The following is a 13,667-nucleotide window of genomic DNA, read 5'->3' as shown; positions in this document are numbered from 1 at the left end:
TTAGTTTGCATGGCTGCCGCGAAGGCGCAGAAGACAACTACGTATTACGTTTTATTAGTACCCCGAGACTGCATTTTCTCGAAATTTATTTTCGTACAAAACTCTATGATTCATTAAAAAATTGTTTAAGATAAACATGTCATTAATAGTTGCTACAATAATATTACTTGCTACAATAATATTAATTGATTTTTTCACAAAGAAGTTCGCAGCCTATGAAAGCCGATACTTATTGCAGCAACCTTAACAAAAATATCAAATTTCATTCATCTGACGTAATGTCTAAGATCAAATTATTCAATAAAATTATAAAATTCTTCTTCGCAAAGTATCGAATAAGAACATCTTCTTTTTATTGAATAATTCGTTCTTGGAAAATGTGATATATATATAATATAACAAGAAATAATAATTAGTGTTGGGTCCATATCAGCGGTTATGAATAACTCTTATATGTATTTTTTTGATTATCAATAACCACTATCTATAGCGGAAGTCGATAGAATCATTCCATTCGGTTATCTGCTGATATCTATCTAAAAATTCGTCACATAGTATATATTTAAAGCTTTACTGTTTGCTCTACACTTTTATTGTACAAGAGTTTTCAACAACAGGTTTTAGCTCCGTCCTTTTTCCAGCTACACGCGCGAATGCTTTTCTTTTTCTCCGAGGATTGAAGTACCGTATTGTGGTCAAGTGAAAGCTATCTACCAGGACAATAACTCGGCATTCGTGTAGCGGTTCTCGATAATGAAGGCCTGTATCTTCCTATCTCTGCTTACAATATTATTCTTCTGTAGCAATGGTATTCTAGGTGAGTACGTATTAAATTGAAATCATGCCCTTAACATTAACACGATAGCGCGTAACTTAAATTTCAAACGGTATTTACATCCAAAGAACGATGGTGAAAGAGGACCAAATTTGTTTCTAATAACGAATAAAATTCTAATAAGGAATAATTCTACTAAATAAAATTCATAAAACTACAATTATTTATGGTAAACGTGATGCTAAAAATGTAGATAAAGTGAACGAGGCATAAAATACGACATTTAAAATTTAAATTAAAATTAAAAATAGAAGATCGAAACGAGTATTCAAATATCAACTTTTACCATTCGTTATAAGTACAATATTCAGCCATCATAATACGTGATGAAATTTTTCAATAAATGATGTATTAAAGCAGTTAGGCATAAGATAAGCCAATCTTTTTACCAAATTCTATGTATATATGTATATATATATTCTATGTATATATATATAAAAAATACAAAAGTTTGTATGTGATCCGGCTGTAAATTACATTGCTATTATTTGGTGACACACTATGCAACGAGGAGGAAAGTCTAGAATACGTTTGACATTTTGTTCGGTAGCTTATGCAATGGAAATCTGACATTTCGATGGAACCTTTGTTTAACTTCATTCCTCGAAGATATGTAAATCATTGAAAATACTTTTCTATAATTCATAACTTAATAGAAAGTTATCTCAAGGACTTAATGTTCTTCATATTTACATCAAATAAATAACAAAAGCGCGCGCGGGCATATTTTATGAATGATTTATGTTCGCATATTTTACCGATAAAAAATAACGAGCCTGGGACATGGTTAAAAAAATAATCTATCATATGTATATACATGGAAATGAACTTTTTGCGAAAAGAGAAAAGAAGTTGTAATAATTGTACATTAAAACTACATTTCTTTCTCCACTAAGCTCGATTAGGGATTAAGCATAACAAGGTAGTAACTTGTTATGTCGCCTCCTGGGCCGTTTATAGAAATAATGATGGAAAATTTGGAATCCCTTATATCCGTCCGGAACTTTGCACGCACATCATATACGCGTTCGCCGGATTAGACAGCAAAACATGGACCATTACGAGCCTCGATCCCAACATAGATATTGACAAGGGTAGATACATATTGTAAATTACTCGATACATGGCATTTTCGTTCTATAGCCGTCATAATATTCCAGATAATTACAAAAGAATGACCGAACTTCGTGAACAGTATCCAGGTCTAAACATCCTACTCGCAATCGGAGGATGGAACGAGGGTAGTAAAAATTACTCTATACTCGCTTCATCCCCTACACGAAGATCTATATTCGTTAAGAGCGTAGTGGACTTCCTTGAGTATGGAATCGAATATTAAGATAGTTTTATACTTTGCTGATTTATATGATAGCTTCTATCTTGCAGGGAATACAAGTTCGATGGATTCGATCTGGATTGGGAATATCCAGGATCACGGGGTGGTAGTCCAGAAGACAAATTATATTTTGCCCTTCTTGTGAAGGTAAACGACGTAACGTAATGTAATTTTATCGAAATTACAGTTTTTTTATCTTAGCCAGAAATTAATCGTATTCTCTATTCTAATAGCAATTAAAAGAAGCATTCAATGAGTCGAACTATCTACTAACAGCAGCTTTAGGTTCTAATAAAGCAATTATCGATACGGCATACGATATTCCCGAAATTTCCAAATATCTCGACTATATCCATGTAATGGCGTACGATTATCATGGATCATGGGATAAGAAAGTGCTTCCGAATGCACCATTAAGAAGTGGAGACGGTCTAAGCGTGGTAAAACATATAGAAAAATTACAACGAGTAACAAGTATCGTAGATGGAACACATAATGCAATAAAATTTTCAGATGGAGACACTTAATTATTTGTTAAGTAAAGGTGCACCAGCAAATAAAACAATCTTAGGTCTGCCTATGTATGGTAGAACTTATATATTGGCAAGCAAATTAAATTCTTCCCAAGAAAGTCCAATTAATCGAACAACCATAACAAATGGATTTAAGGGGCCTTACACTGACCAAGAAGGTTTTATGGGATATAATGAAGTACATTTTACTTTTGTTATATTGATTAGATACGTTAATTCTATTAATAATAATCTATCTATTTGTTCGTTCTAATAAAATGATAACATGTACGATTTTTTAGATTTGTGAAGAATTAGTGAGTCATAAAGGTAACTGGACTTCTGGCTGGGATGACACTAGCGATACACCTTATGTCATTAACGATGATCATGTTATAGTATATGATAATCTGAGGAGTTTAAAAGCAAAGGTTGATTAGTTTGATCTACTACAAGCGACGATAACAAATGATAGTACTACACGTGTTACTTCAACAATATAATATTTTCCTAAAACTTTCAGATCGAATACGCGATGAGCTTAGAATTAGCCGGTGTAATGATTTGGAGCATCGATACTGACGATTTCCATGGAAAGTGCGCAAATCTCTTTAAAGACTCTTTAAATTTAACAGATATGACATATCCTTTACTAAGATGGATTAACATAGTTGTATCTGAAAATAGTCAGGTAATCAGTGATAAAGATAGTGTAAACATGGGTAAAGACGATAATTCATCTTCCATCACAAAATTTTCTCATAATTCTATTTTAATAATATTAATATCTCTTGCATACTATATCTGAAGCGAGCTGGTAATGGCTGAAAAAATAGTACCAAAAAGTTTATGAAACTTGGATACATTTATCCTAAGGACTGATTTGCTTCTCTTTATTGTTTCGAAAATGTTCCTCTAAAGCTGTTTTTCCATTTTTATGTTTATGCTAATCTATTGTAATAATAAATGTAACCTACCGAATGTCATACTGTTTATGCTAATGGCATATTATTATAATTATTCGTGTATATATAGTAATAAAGAAATTTTCTATTTGAATTAAAAATATATGAAATGAATTTAAACTTCCTTCTTAATTTCCTTAAATTTAAAATATTGTTTCTGCTAAAGATAACTTAAAAAAATATCTTAATATACATATATATTATTGTAAAATAAGTTTCTTAACATAATTTACACTTACTGCATATTTTATCATTTCCTTTAATGTATCACAACATGTCTTGTATTGATTTTCCTTGCACTAGTTATAGGAAAATTTATTTTCACCCAGCTTTCCGTAAGTAAAATGATGATCAAGTAATAATTCCAGGTTTGCAACGAATATATGAGTTCTTTGAAAGCAAAATATTTTCTGCAATTGTATCATAAACATAAAATAAAATATCTATAAAATGCTGTAGTATATTAACAATATTATAACTATTGCGTATTATAATAATATACATATAATAATACTGCAATAATTACCTATAATATCGTAATTTAATGCACTCACAAGAGTTCTAGAGTTTCAGCAAGATCTTTGAACTTCGAGAATCGAAATATCGAGATATTCGATTCCACTATCGAGATTAATCGAAAGAACAACTTTCAGGAAAAATGAAATATATCTAGATGAAGACTTTAGGAACTATTTTTTGAAAGGCAGGCTTGTCGTTCAGGCTTCGGATCATACTTCAGCCAAATGACATTTCAAAGTGTCTTAAACTACTAAGAAACATGGCGCTTCTGAATAAAGCAGATTGGTATACTCCAGCTCCTTTGTGGCAAAATGGTCCTGCACCTGGTGCATTTTATCATTTCCCAGGAGGTTCTACACATTCCGGTGTCGGAGGATTGCAAAGATCACAGTAAAATACTTTATCGTCTATTCAACTTGCTTTAGAAAGTTTCTTTCAAATATTGCATGTCATCTCCAATTTCATAAAAATTAATAAGCATATACAAATAATTGAAGTATTTAAGTTTTCGATATTCTAACAAAATAAAGATTCGATAGAAAACATGAAATTTAGATTATATCGTTTAATTTAATTCTTCTAACCTTTCCAACCTCTATGACTTCATCTTTTTGTAAATTGAATTGTGTTTTATTACTTTATAGGGCCCCTATGACAACTGGTACATCTGTAGTTGGAATCCAATTTAAAGATGGTGTTCTTATAGCAGCAGATATTCTTGGCTCCTATGGATCATTGGCAAGATTTAGGAATCTTGAACGTGTGATGAAAGTCAATGACAATATTATCCTTGGTGCAGGAGGAGATTATGCTGATTATCAGTGCTTGAAGAGCAACATTGAAAGAAAAATGTATATTTTATATATACATATATGTAATTAGTATTTTATAATAATTTTATAATTTTTTACTTCTTATAGTCTTGAAGAAGAATGTTTGGATGATGGTTTATCTTTAAAACCAAAAGCTCTTCACTGTTGGTTAACTCAAGTAATGTACAATAGAAGATCACGTTTTGATCCGTTTTGGAATAATTTCATTATTGGTGGTTTGGAGGGTGATAAACTGTAAGTATTTTATTCTTCTTTTACTTTTATATACATGCATAGTATTTTTCATTCTCCATTTAGGTTTTTGGGTACTGTGGATAAACTTGGCACAGGTTATAGTGACCCAGTAATAGCAACTGGATATGGTGCATATATGGCAACACCTATCTTAAGAAAAGCTTATGAAGAAAATAAAGAAATGACTAAAGAACAAGCAGTTGAGCTTCTATACAAAGTAATGCAAGTTCTTTTTTATAGAGATGCACGATCTTTCCCGAAAGTAAGTTATATAATTACATCAGAACCTTATGTTTATACTATTTTATACTTATGTTACACTATAGGAAATATTTATATTTTTCAATTTTTAGTATCAACTTGGAATAATCACGAGAGAGGGAGGTGTTGAAATACAAGGACCATTAACTTTAGATAGCTACTGGGGGCCTGCTATTATGTAAAGATAAATATAAATAAATTTTTCTTAATAAAATGTATTTACAATATGATTCTACTAAACAAACTTTCATTGTATCACCTTTTATTACAAGATGTATTTAAGGCAATAAAAAGTAAATTTCCAAGATTAATGAGTCAATACATCACAGCCAATATCAGTAATCAAAATGGTATGTTCACATTGTGCAGTTCGTGCATTATCTATTGTAACAGCTGTCCATCCATCTTCTAGAATTTTAACTTCGTTACTACCTTGACTTACAACTGGTTCAATAGTAAATGTCATCCCAGGCAACATTTTTCCTTCAAAATTATTTGCTAATAATAACATAAAACATTTATAAATTAAATATAATATAATAAATATTTAAATCCTTAGTATGTTTATACATTATACCAAAATAGCAACATACCAAAATGAAAAATATCTGGTGGTCCATGAAAATAAGTACCTATGCCATGTCCTGCGAATACTGGCACTATAGAATATCCTTGTTTAGCTGCTGTTTCTTCTATAACATTCCCTAAAAATTAAGGGAGAGCATATAAAAGTCCTACAGCATATTCAAATTATTACAATCATTACCTATACTACTGAAATTTTCATTAGGTTTACAAATATCAATAGCATTTTTTAAGCACAATTCTGTTACACTTATTAAACGTTTAGCTTCATCATCACATTCTTCCACTTCAAACATTTTTGAACAATCTCCATGATAACCATGTAAATATACCTAAAAAGAAATAAAACATTACTTTGGATTTTTATATTTATAACTGCAAAAATATGTACATAAAATATATATTATAATATAATATATTATTTCTACTAACTGTTACATCAACATTTAACATATCTCCTTTTGCTAATGGCCTTTTATCTGGAATTCCATGGCAAGCAACATTATTAATACTAGTGCATATTGACTTTGGAAATCCTTTATAATTAAGCGGACTAGGATAAGCTCCATTGCTTATAATCATTTCATGGACTACTGCATCTAATTCATCTGTAGTTATACCAGGCTGAAATAACGATTGTTATTTAAACTACGCTCTTAGTTAAATTTCATGTTTGCAGTTATTGTATACCTTTATGTATTGTTTAATATGAGTTAATACTTTTTTAGCAAATCTACAACTGTCTCTCATACTTTGTATTTGATTTTTATCTTTAATTTCGGGTTTTTTTGGACCATCACGAGGTATTGAAGATTGACTGTAAGAAGGTTTTGGGATATATGGTGGTACTTCTCTAATTTCAGAAACTTGCCATGGTACAATAACCTCGTAACTTCCAAAAGAATTATTTATAAATTTACGTGGTATTGTCTAAAAAAATTATTACACTGAATAGTTGTATGACAATATAAAATAACACTGTTTTCTTGAAATAAACGTACTTTGGGTTTTCTTTTAAAAAAGCTTCTGAGAAACATTTTTGGGGTATTTACATAATTATAATTTGAAACAAAAGATCAATTAAAAAGTTCCGTATTTATGATTTTATTATATTTATAATTTTCATTCTTGTTCCTAAAAAAGATCTATTAGAAAGATATGTATATGGAGTTTGTTTAAATTAATGAACTGAAAGAAACCTGAAATTTGACGTCACTTCATTGACTACGTACAAATCAGCTGATACAAGAATTGTTCGATAAAATAACCTTGAAAAATCTACATTCACAAACCATGAATGCTATGAAATCGTTTCGTGAAATACTAGCGCACGCAAAGAACGTGTTAATATTAACTGGTAGTGGAATTTCTGCAGAATCTGGTATCCCTACATTTAGAGGTGCTGGTGGTTTCTGGAGAAAATATCAAGCTGAAAATCTTGCAACTCCAGAAGCATTTGCAGCAAATCCTTCTTTAGTTTGGGAATTTTACGAATATCGTAGAAGAGTGGCGAGTGAAGCTAAGCCTAATAGGGTATTTTAAGAAGTACATTTTTTTATTTCTAATTAGTACACATTTCTTAAAAAATTATTTGTACATTAAATTAAGTTTTTAGGCTCATGAAGCAATTGCAGTTTTTCAAAATCGTTATTTAAAAGAAGGTAAAAATGTTACAATTGTAACACAAAATATCGATGAACTTCATCAAAGGGCAGGAGCCAAGGATGTAGTGGAGCTTCATGGTTCGCTGTATAAAACTAGATGTACAATTTGTCATGAAATTGTTGTAAATAAGAATATTCCAATATGTCCTGCATTAGAGGGAAAAGGGTAAGATATCTTTAATATTTCATTATAGATATTATTAATATAAATATGAATAGGTCGCCAGATCCAAATATTATGATTTCTGATATTCCAAAAGAAGATCTACCTAAATGTGCAAAAGAAGATTGTAAAGGTTTACTAAGACCTTACATTGTATGGTTTGGTGAAAATTTGGATGACTATATACTGGAACAAGCTTGTGAGTATTTTTCTACCTATATAAATGTGCATTAGAAATTTTAACAATAAATTATAACATTTAGATAAAATAACTTTTTATTAACATAACAATGTCTTCTATTTAAATATTAGATACCGCCGTTGAAAACTGTGACGTCTGCTTGATTATCGGTACTTCATCTATAGTATATCCTGCGGCAATGTTCGCACCGCAAGTAGCACAACGCGGAATTCCTGTTGCTGAATTTAACTTAGAAACAACTCCCGCTACAAACTATTTCGAGTAAGTTAAAATTATAATTATCGCAAACATTCTGTAGATAAAATAGATATATACATGTAATGTAAGAAAATATAAAATGTAGTAATATATTCAAAATCTTATGATATCTTGTGACAATCCTGAAATATTGAAATGCATGTAAAACATTCATAAATAATTTTCGAAGTCCTGTACTTTTTTACTTGAACTATTTATATGACGTATATCTGCAACAAAATAATATACGCATTATTTAAAGGTACCATTTCCAAGGTCCCTGCACCATTACTGTGGCAGAAGCTTTAGAACCTTGATTCCCAAAAGTTAAACGAACATAGAAGTTATAATAGTTTACCTTGTACTAGGCATACTTCGGTATTTAGTTCAAGATGGTGTAAATACTCCAACCATGATTGTTGTTTGGTTGAAAGGACATCTCGTGGGCCTTTCACTTCTATAATTTTATGCTTTAGGAAAAAATATGTATTTTGAAATTAAAAGAGAATAAAATATTAATTTATAACAAATTTCATTTTTTGTAAAATGTATGAATAAAAGTATGAATAAAAATATATTTCTTAATACTTTTTTCTCAATGTTATTTATTAAATAAATACTCACCCTTTTGGTATCATAATTCCATACAATTAAATCTGGAAATCCAGCTTTCCAGAGTTTGAAATTGTCAATCAGTCGTTTACAAATCCCTATTACTCCCTGAGTTCCCAAACAATGTACTATTTGCTATAAAATAGTTTTTCATTGTGCATTATTAAGTTTTATGATATGTTGGGTGATAAAACAATAGAATCAGTAAAATATGCACCTTCAGTTGTAAACTATCTGACTTAATTGGACTTGATGACATTATCGATTGATATCGTCCAAATTTCGCGAACTTTTCTTGCATGAAAGAGCTTAAAAACTCAGAATTGAAGTTACCAATAATTTTAAGTTTCGTATCTATTTTTTCTTTCCTATTTTCATAGAATTCGCCTGTAAATAAATCACTCGGAGCTTCTTGATATGGTGATGAAAATGCTCCAGGAACATGCACATCATACAATTCTTCCCAAAACAAAGTACAAAATAGAGTAATCGGTAATGCACCTTCCAAATGCAATCCATCAGGGAATCCTTGTTTCTGATAATAGTGGAATGCAACAGTTTCTACCGATCCATAACTTTGACCATCAGTATTACTTTTTATACACCAAGTACTTTTACTGCCTGCAGTATTTCTAGAACAATTTAATTTCACGTTATATCTCAAAATAAAAAAGACAACGCGTATGTAATTAAATTTACCTTGGCATTTCTGTGGCGTATATAGTGACGGACCTGCTCTGATAGAACATGGGTGATATAACATCCTCCGATATACAATGATTACCTAATATTTTATTAAGAGTATCTCTCGTGCTTGGTTTAATTCCATTTTTCTTCTTCACAATTTTTCTTGCTCTTTTCATAAGATTTATTTTATCTATTTGTGTTATGTTTTCTGTATTTAAGGCTTTTATTATAATGGATGCACATGTTTCTATGTCTTTGTGGTGATGCATTTCAATGAGAGCTAATTCATCATACCATTTCCCTTTACATGTATGCATATAACAATTTTGCTCCAATAAGAACAATAAGATCTCTACCACTCGCTTTTTATTTTTGTTTGTTTCATCTCCATTTTTTCCATCTTTGGCCTTTTTATCATCATCCTTTTTAAATGCCTCTATAGATATGGAAATAATTTTCATCCAGACAAATGCTGGCATATAACGAGTAACATGTTTAGGAAGCATAGAATTTTCTAATCTACAAAAATTAAAGTAGAGATTATTGAACACCTTTTCCATTACAATAGTAGAATTTAAATTACCTTAATGACTCATCCTTCAATAAATTTTTTAATACATCCATAGCATAGTTGCCATTATTTTTTACTTCTTTCCAATTTTTTTTCTCTATATATTGTAATGTTGTAGATAATACAGATCTGACTGCTACATAACTACAAATGCAAATAAATTTAGGTCAATGAAAATTATAAAAACTTATCTCTATTTTTAAATCTATTGCTAATTTGTAAAAGTAAGTTTACCTCGTTAGATGTAATCTAGAAGAAAATATTGGAAAATAATGCCCAGAATTTGTTGGGAATATTATTTTCCCTAAATAAATATCACATAACATATGAAATGTATCTGCCAGACTATTTGCTGGATCTTGATTTGGCATCAACAGTATTATTATCTTATCAATAATATTCCATGTTTTGAAATTTATACATACACAAAAATCTATTATGTCCAAAATTGAATCATATAAAATACTACCTGGAGTCTTCATTCCAGGAAACAAAGATTTTTTATTTGACAATTGTAATAACTTTTGGATATTACTTTTTTTGTTTCCTTTAGGATTAATTTTCATCTGTTTACAAAGTTGCTGTATTTCAGTTACTTGCAATAATTCAAGTATTGTATCTAATTTCTCATTTTTAATATCAAAACTACAAATAGATCGTGAAGCAAGAACTTCAAAAATATGCTTTAATTCTGTAGCTATTTCTGGGTAAACTATGCTACTTTTCCTAAACCACGTCCTCTTTCTTTTTATCATCCTTGCCAATAACATTTGAGCGTCTTTAGGAAGCGTGATTATAGAAAATATAAAATCAAGTTCATCTTCATTGAAATAATTACAATTGATAGGATTAGAGAGTACAAGGAAAATAGTAGTAAATAAAGTTTTTGAATTCAAATCATCACATAAGTTTATGTCACTTAATTTATACTTTGTTGCAACTTCACTATTTATGTTATTATCTATGTCACTATATGTATCAAATGTTTTTGTGAAATATATACTCTTTAGATCAAACTCATGTGAAATATTATCTTGCTTTGCTAAATTCATATATGTAATAGCCCGAATTAAAATGTTAGTATCTATATTTTCACCAAACAGTTTTTTCCTTGCATTAACTCTTGGAGATTTATCAGGTGATACTTCGGAAATATAATTTGATTTTTTAGGTGTTGAGGAAGGTGTTGAGCTGTTAGAATTTCTAAATAGAAAAATATTTTTATCTGGAGTTCTTAGTTTCTTATTTGGAGTATCTTTTAAATGACAATTGTCTTTAATAATAGGTGATGATGTTTTCATATAACTATTGTTTCTTGATTTACTTTCTGGTGTTTTTTGTAATTTCATACTAATATTATTTGGTGGTGTCTGTCTATTAAAATTTGAAGAATTTTCTAACTTGTTATTTGATGTTATCAAGCAATTTCCATTTTCATTTAAAGTTTCTCTTTGTATTTCATTTATTGTATCAATCATTGGTAGTTCATATTCTTTATCAAGTTCATGCTGTGATATTCCTCCTAAATAATCATTTCCACACAATGATACATTATTGCTTGCTATCTGAACATTAGTTTGAGTCATTTTTGCATCATTTAAGTTAACATCATGCATTTTATTCAACTTCTCATATAGAACTGTACAATCCGATTGTTTAGTTGCTGACAATAAAACGTTTGTTTTTTCATTTTCCTCCTTCCTCTATAAAAGTAAAAAAAGATATAATTTAATTTCATACAATATCTTATTTTATAAAAAGAATAGGGTTAAAAAGAATATAAACGTCAGCTAACCCTTTTTGAATAAGGTATACTTTTTGACCTAGCACATTTTTTAACATTTATCACAGTTGATTTTTGTTTGCCGATTGATTTGTAGAATTCATCAATGCGTGTTTGTTGCGACATTGTTTTATATTTGCCTCACAATAAAATAATTGTACTTTTTAAATCATTATTGTCCATGCCAATCTTTGACTCTCTTTGTTACATAAATAAGTAAAGCGTGATATAATATTAAAAAACTATCACTTTAATAAATGCTTCTATTTTCCACAGATGTATATCAATTTCTTTATTTTTATCAATAACATAAAAAGGAAGACTAAACCACACCCATAAAACATCTCTGACTAATTAGTCTTGACTCATAGAATGTCGAAAATCTTATACTATACATTATGATAAGCGATATTTAATTGTAGAAGTAAACCTACGTGCTACACTGCTATCATTCTTATATGTTCTCGCGAGCGCGGGTTCCGACTTATGTGTGACATACGCACACACATACGTACATAATGTATGTATACGTAGAATATAGATAAGGCTATAGTTCAGTTTACAGTGAACACGCGTTCAGAAGTTCCGACTAACACACAGACTTTTGACAGAATGCGGCTTCTTTTATTCCCGCGAATTGTTCCCTCCTTCGAGACGGAAGTAGAAAAGGAACGACGTCACCGGATTTGTTTACTTCTTCCTGAATTCTGCTTCCATGTATATCAAAGATACACAGAATGCTCAAATTAAGTAAAATTCCACTTGTGATCAGCATTGCACTAGCAAAATAAATTGTTCTGTTGTAGCCAGCAATAATTGTTTATTAATAACTTTGATAAAAAGAACTTCTTTGTCATAAGGTTTATACTGACATTGTATGTATCACACATAAAAAATTATATAAAACGTATTCATTTCCATAAAACATTGTATATACTTACTACAGTATATTTTAACAGAAGTAATAAATAAGATGTTTACCAAACCAATGTTTTGCCGCCATATTTATCCATATGATTTACGATATACATATGTATCTATACATACATACGTATATGGCTTTATTACCGGAAGGAATTTCTTATTTGACTTTTTGCTTTTTTAAATCTAATATGTTTACAATAAGTACAATTATATAATTTAGTATCAAGTACTATTCATACTATACTAAGCAGCGAAGGATATCGTAATGAGTATATAATGAGATCAATTAGTCAGAAATAGTCAGAATTATAAGTTTCTAGGTATAAAATTTTGCAGATTATAATGCCTCTATCGAGAAACAGATTTCTAACACTTTAATTTGTAATAACATTCTCTCTATATAAAGTTTGTTAAAGTCGACGTTATAATACAAAATATACAAATGAATAAAATAATATTCATATTTGCTGGCATTTTTATCTGATTATCCTAAAAATAAAAAAAAGGTATATAACCTTCGATGGTGCAAAACGGATTTGAAAATTTGCAAAAACGCAAATACTATAAATAAAAAAATCCTCATATTTGAAACATAATAAAAAGTTATAAAAAATTCTATTTTCACAATTTTATACACGATAATTGTATAGAATTCTATATAGCATGAATGTGATATTTATAAAAGAATAAACCTGTGAACAAATTTATTTTAAAAAATGTACAAAGAAAATGTAATTTTTCTAT

General features: G+C 29.6%; 5 protein-coding genes across 8 annotated transcripts; 3 read left to right on the top strand and 2 right to left on the bottom strand.

Moving 5' to 3' along the window:
• Nucleotides 1–600: 600 nt before the first annotated feature.
• LOC117155348 (putative chitinase 2) lies at nucleotides 601–3,758 on the top strand. Its single transcript, XM_033331227.2, has 8 exons — nucleotides 601–817; nucleotides 1,732–1,929; nucleotides 1,996–2,155; nucleotides 2,222–2,318; nucleotides 2,405–2,611; nucleotides 2,685–2,882; nucleotides 2,986–3,114; nucleotides 3,207–3,758. Exons 1-8 carry the CDS (start codon nucleotides 754–756, stop codon nucleotides 3,489–3,491), a joined length of 1,338 nt encoding a protein of 445 aa, XP_033187118.1. The 5' UTR covers nucleotides 601–753; the 3' UTR covers nucleotides 3,492–3,758.
• Nucleotides 3,759–4,393: 635 nt separating this feature from the next.
• On the top strand, nucleotides 4,394–5,802 carry Prosbeta7 (proteasome subunit beta type-4). The gene is made up of 5 exons (XM_033331300.2): nucleotides 4,394–4,557; nucleotides 4,812–5,018; nucleotides 5,088–5,234; nucleotides 5,298–5,496; nucleotides 5,588–5,802. The coding sequence occupies exons 1-5, from the start codon at nucleotides 4,427–4,429 to the stop codon at nucleotides 5,675–5,677; spliced, it is 774 nt and encodes a 257-aa protein (XP_033187191.1). The 5' UTR covers nucleotides 4,394–4,426; the 3' UTR covers nucleotides 5,678–5,802.
• On the bottom strand, nucleotides 5,741–7,212 carry LOC117155385 (methionine aminopeptidase 1D, mitochondrial). 2 transcript variants are annotated; one of them, XM_033331297.2, is made up of 6 exons: nucleotides 7,082–7,212; nucleotides 6,771–7,010; nucleotides 6,513–6,704; nucleotides 6,262–6,412; nucleotides 6,089–6,199; nucleotides 5,741–5,993 (listed from the first exon to the last, which is right to left on the bottom strand). In XM_033331297.2, the coding sequence occupies exons 1-6, from the start codon at nucleotides 7,115–7,117 to the stop codon at nucleotides 5,803–5,805; spliced, it is 921 nt and encodes a 306-aa protein (XP_033187188.1). In that variant the 5' UTR covers nucleotides 7,118–7,212; the 3' UTR covers nucleotides 5,741–5,802. The 2 variants fall into 2 exon arrangements, with proteins under 2 accessions (XP_033187188.1, XP_076479249.1); XM_076623134.1 differs by having other exon boundaries at nucleotides 6,089–6,187.
• A 161-nt stretch (nucleotides 7,213–7,373) lies between these two features.
• Nucleotides 7,374–8,933, top strand: LOC117155386 (NAD-dependent protein deacylase sirtuin-5, mitochondrial). The gene is made up of 5 exons (XM_033331299.2): nucleotides 7,374–7,613; nucleotides 7,696–7,910; nucleotides 7,964–8,106; nucleotides 8,220–8,370; nucleotides 8,609–8,933. The coding sequence occupies exons 1-5, from the start codon at nucleotides 7,374–7,376 to the stop codon at nucleotides 8,661–8,663; spliced, it is 804 nt and encodes a 267-aa protein (XP_033187190.1). The 3' UTR covers nucleotides 8,664–8,933.
• Nucleotides 8,166–12,858, bottom strand: LOC117155382 (fanconi-associated nuclease 1). Of its 3 annotated transcripts, none has more exons than XM_076623131.1 (8): nucleotides 12,434–12,858; nucleotides 10,451–11,919; nucleotides 10,229–10,360; nucleotides 9,658–10,164; nucleotides 9,176–9,590; nucleotides 8,971–9,093; nucleotides 8,705–8,816; nucleotides 8,166–8,576 (listed from the first exon to the last, which is right to left on the bottom strand). In XM_076623131.1, the coding sequence occupies exons 2-8, from the start codon at nucleotides 11,830–11,832 to the stop codon at nucleotides 8,518–8,520; spliced, it is 2,730 nt and encodes a 909-aa protein (XP_076479246.1). In that variant the 5' UTR covers nucleotides 11,833–11,919; nucleotides 12,434–12,858; the 3' UTR covers nucleotides 8,166–8,517. The 3 variants fall into 3 exon arrangements, with proteins under 3 accessions (XP_076479246.1, XP_076479247.1, XP_033187181.1); XM_076623132.1 differs by having other exon boundaries at nucleotides 12,515–12,858; XM_033331290.2 differs by lacking the exon at nucleotides 12,434–12,858 and adding an exon at nucleotides 12,012–12,422.
• Nucleotides 12,859–13,667: the final 809 nt, after the last annotated feature.

This window comes from Bombus vancouverensis, chromosome 12 (genome assembly GCF_051014615.1).
Source record: "Bombus vancouverensis nearcticus chromosome 12, iyBomVanc1_principal, whole genome shotgun sequence".
NCBI lineage: Eukaryota > Metazoa > Arthropoda > Insecta > Hymenoptera > Apidae > Bombus > Bombus vancouverensis.
Note: the sequence above shows the minus strand (reverse complement) of the source record. Positions and strands in the feature narration are given on the sequence as shown.

What these genes read in the sequence shown, in the direction of transcription:
- LOC117155385 (XM_033331297.2), bottom strand. Translation starts at nt 7,117, where the DNA reads ATGTTTCTCAGAAGCTTTTTTAAAAGAAAACCCAAA. An exon ending in TTTTTAAAAGAAAACCCAAA is followed by an intron (nt 7,011 to 7,081) that starts GTACGTTTATTT and finishes TAATTTTTTTAG; the next exon opens with ACAATACCACGTAAATTTAT. An exon ending in TGTTAAATGTTGATGTAACA is followed by an intron (nt 6,413 to 6,512) that starts GTTAGTAGAAAT and finishes ATTTCTTTTTAG; the next exon opens with GTATATTTACATGGTTATCA.
- LOC117155382 (XM_033331290.2), bottom strand. Translation starts at nt 12,125, where the DNA reads ATGTCGCAACAAACACGCATTGATGAATTCTACAAATCAATCGGCAAA. An exon ending in GTATACCTTATTCAAAAAGG is followed by an intron (nt 11,920 to 12,011) that starts GTTAGCTGACGT and finishes TTACTTTTATAG; the next exon opens with AGGAAGGAGGAAAATGAAAA. An exon ending in TCTAGATTACATCTAACGAG is followed by an intron (nt 10,361 to 10,450) that starts GTAAACTTACTT and finishes TTGCATTTGTAG; the next exon opens with TTATGTAGCAGTCAGATCTG.
- Prosbeta7 (XM_033331300.2), top strand. Translation starts at nt 4,427, where the DNA reads ATGGCGCTTCTGAATAAAGCAGATTGGTATACTCCAGCTCCTTTGTGG. An exon ending in GGAGGATTGCAAAGATCACA is followed by an intron (nt 4,558 to 4,811) that starts GTAAAATACTTT and finishes ATTACTTTATAG; the next exon opens with GGCCCCTATGACAACTGGTA. An exon ending in GGTTTGGAGGGTGATAAACT is followed by an intron (nt 5,235 to 5,297) that starts GTAAGTATTTTA and finishes TTCTCCATTTAG; the next exon opens with GTTTTTGGGTACTGTGGATA.
- LOC117155386 (XM_033331299.2), top strand. Translation starts at nt 7,374, where the DNA reads ATGAATGCTATGAAATCGTTTCGTGAAATACTAGCGCACGCAAAGAAC. An exon ending in CTATATACTGGAACAAGCTT is followed by an intron (nt 8,107 to 8,219) that starts GTGAGTATTTTT and finishes TTTAAATATTAG; the next exon opens with ATACCGCCGTTGAAAACTGT. An exon ending in CCCGCTACAAACTATTTCGA is followed by an intron (nt 8,371 to 8,608) that starts GTAAGTTAAAAT and finishes CATTATTTAAAG; the next exon opens with GTACCATTTCCAAGGTCCCT.
- LOC117155348 (XM_033331227.2), top strand. Translation starts at nt 754, where the DNA reads ATGAAGGCCTGTATCTTCCTATCTCTGCTTACAATATTATTCTTCTGT. An exon ending in AGCGTAGTGGACTTCCTTGA is followed by an intron (nt 2,156 to 2,221) that starts GTATGGAATCGA and finishes TCTATCTTGCAG; the next exon opens with GGAATACAAGTTCGATGGAT. An exon ending in GTTTTATGGGATATAATGAA is followed by an intron (nt 2,883 to 2,985) that starts GTACATTTTACT and finishes ACGATTTTTTAG; the next exon opens with ATTTGTGAAGAATTAGTGAG.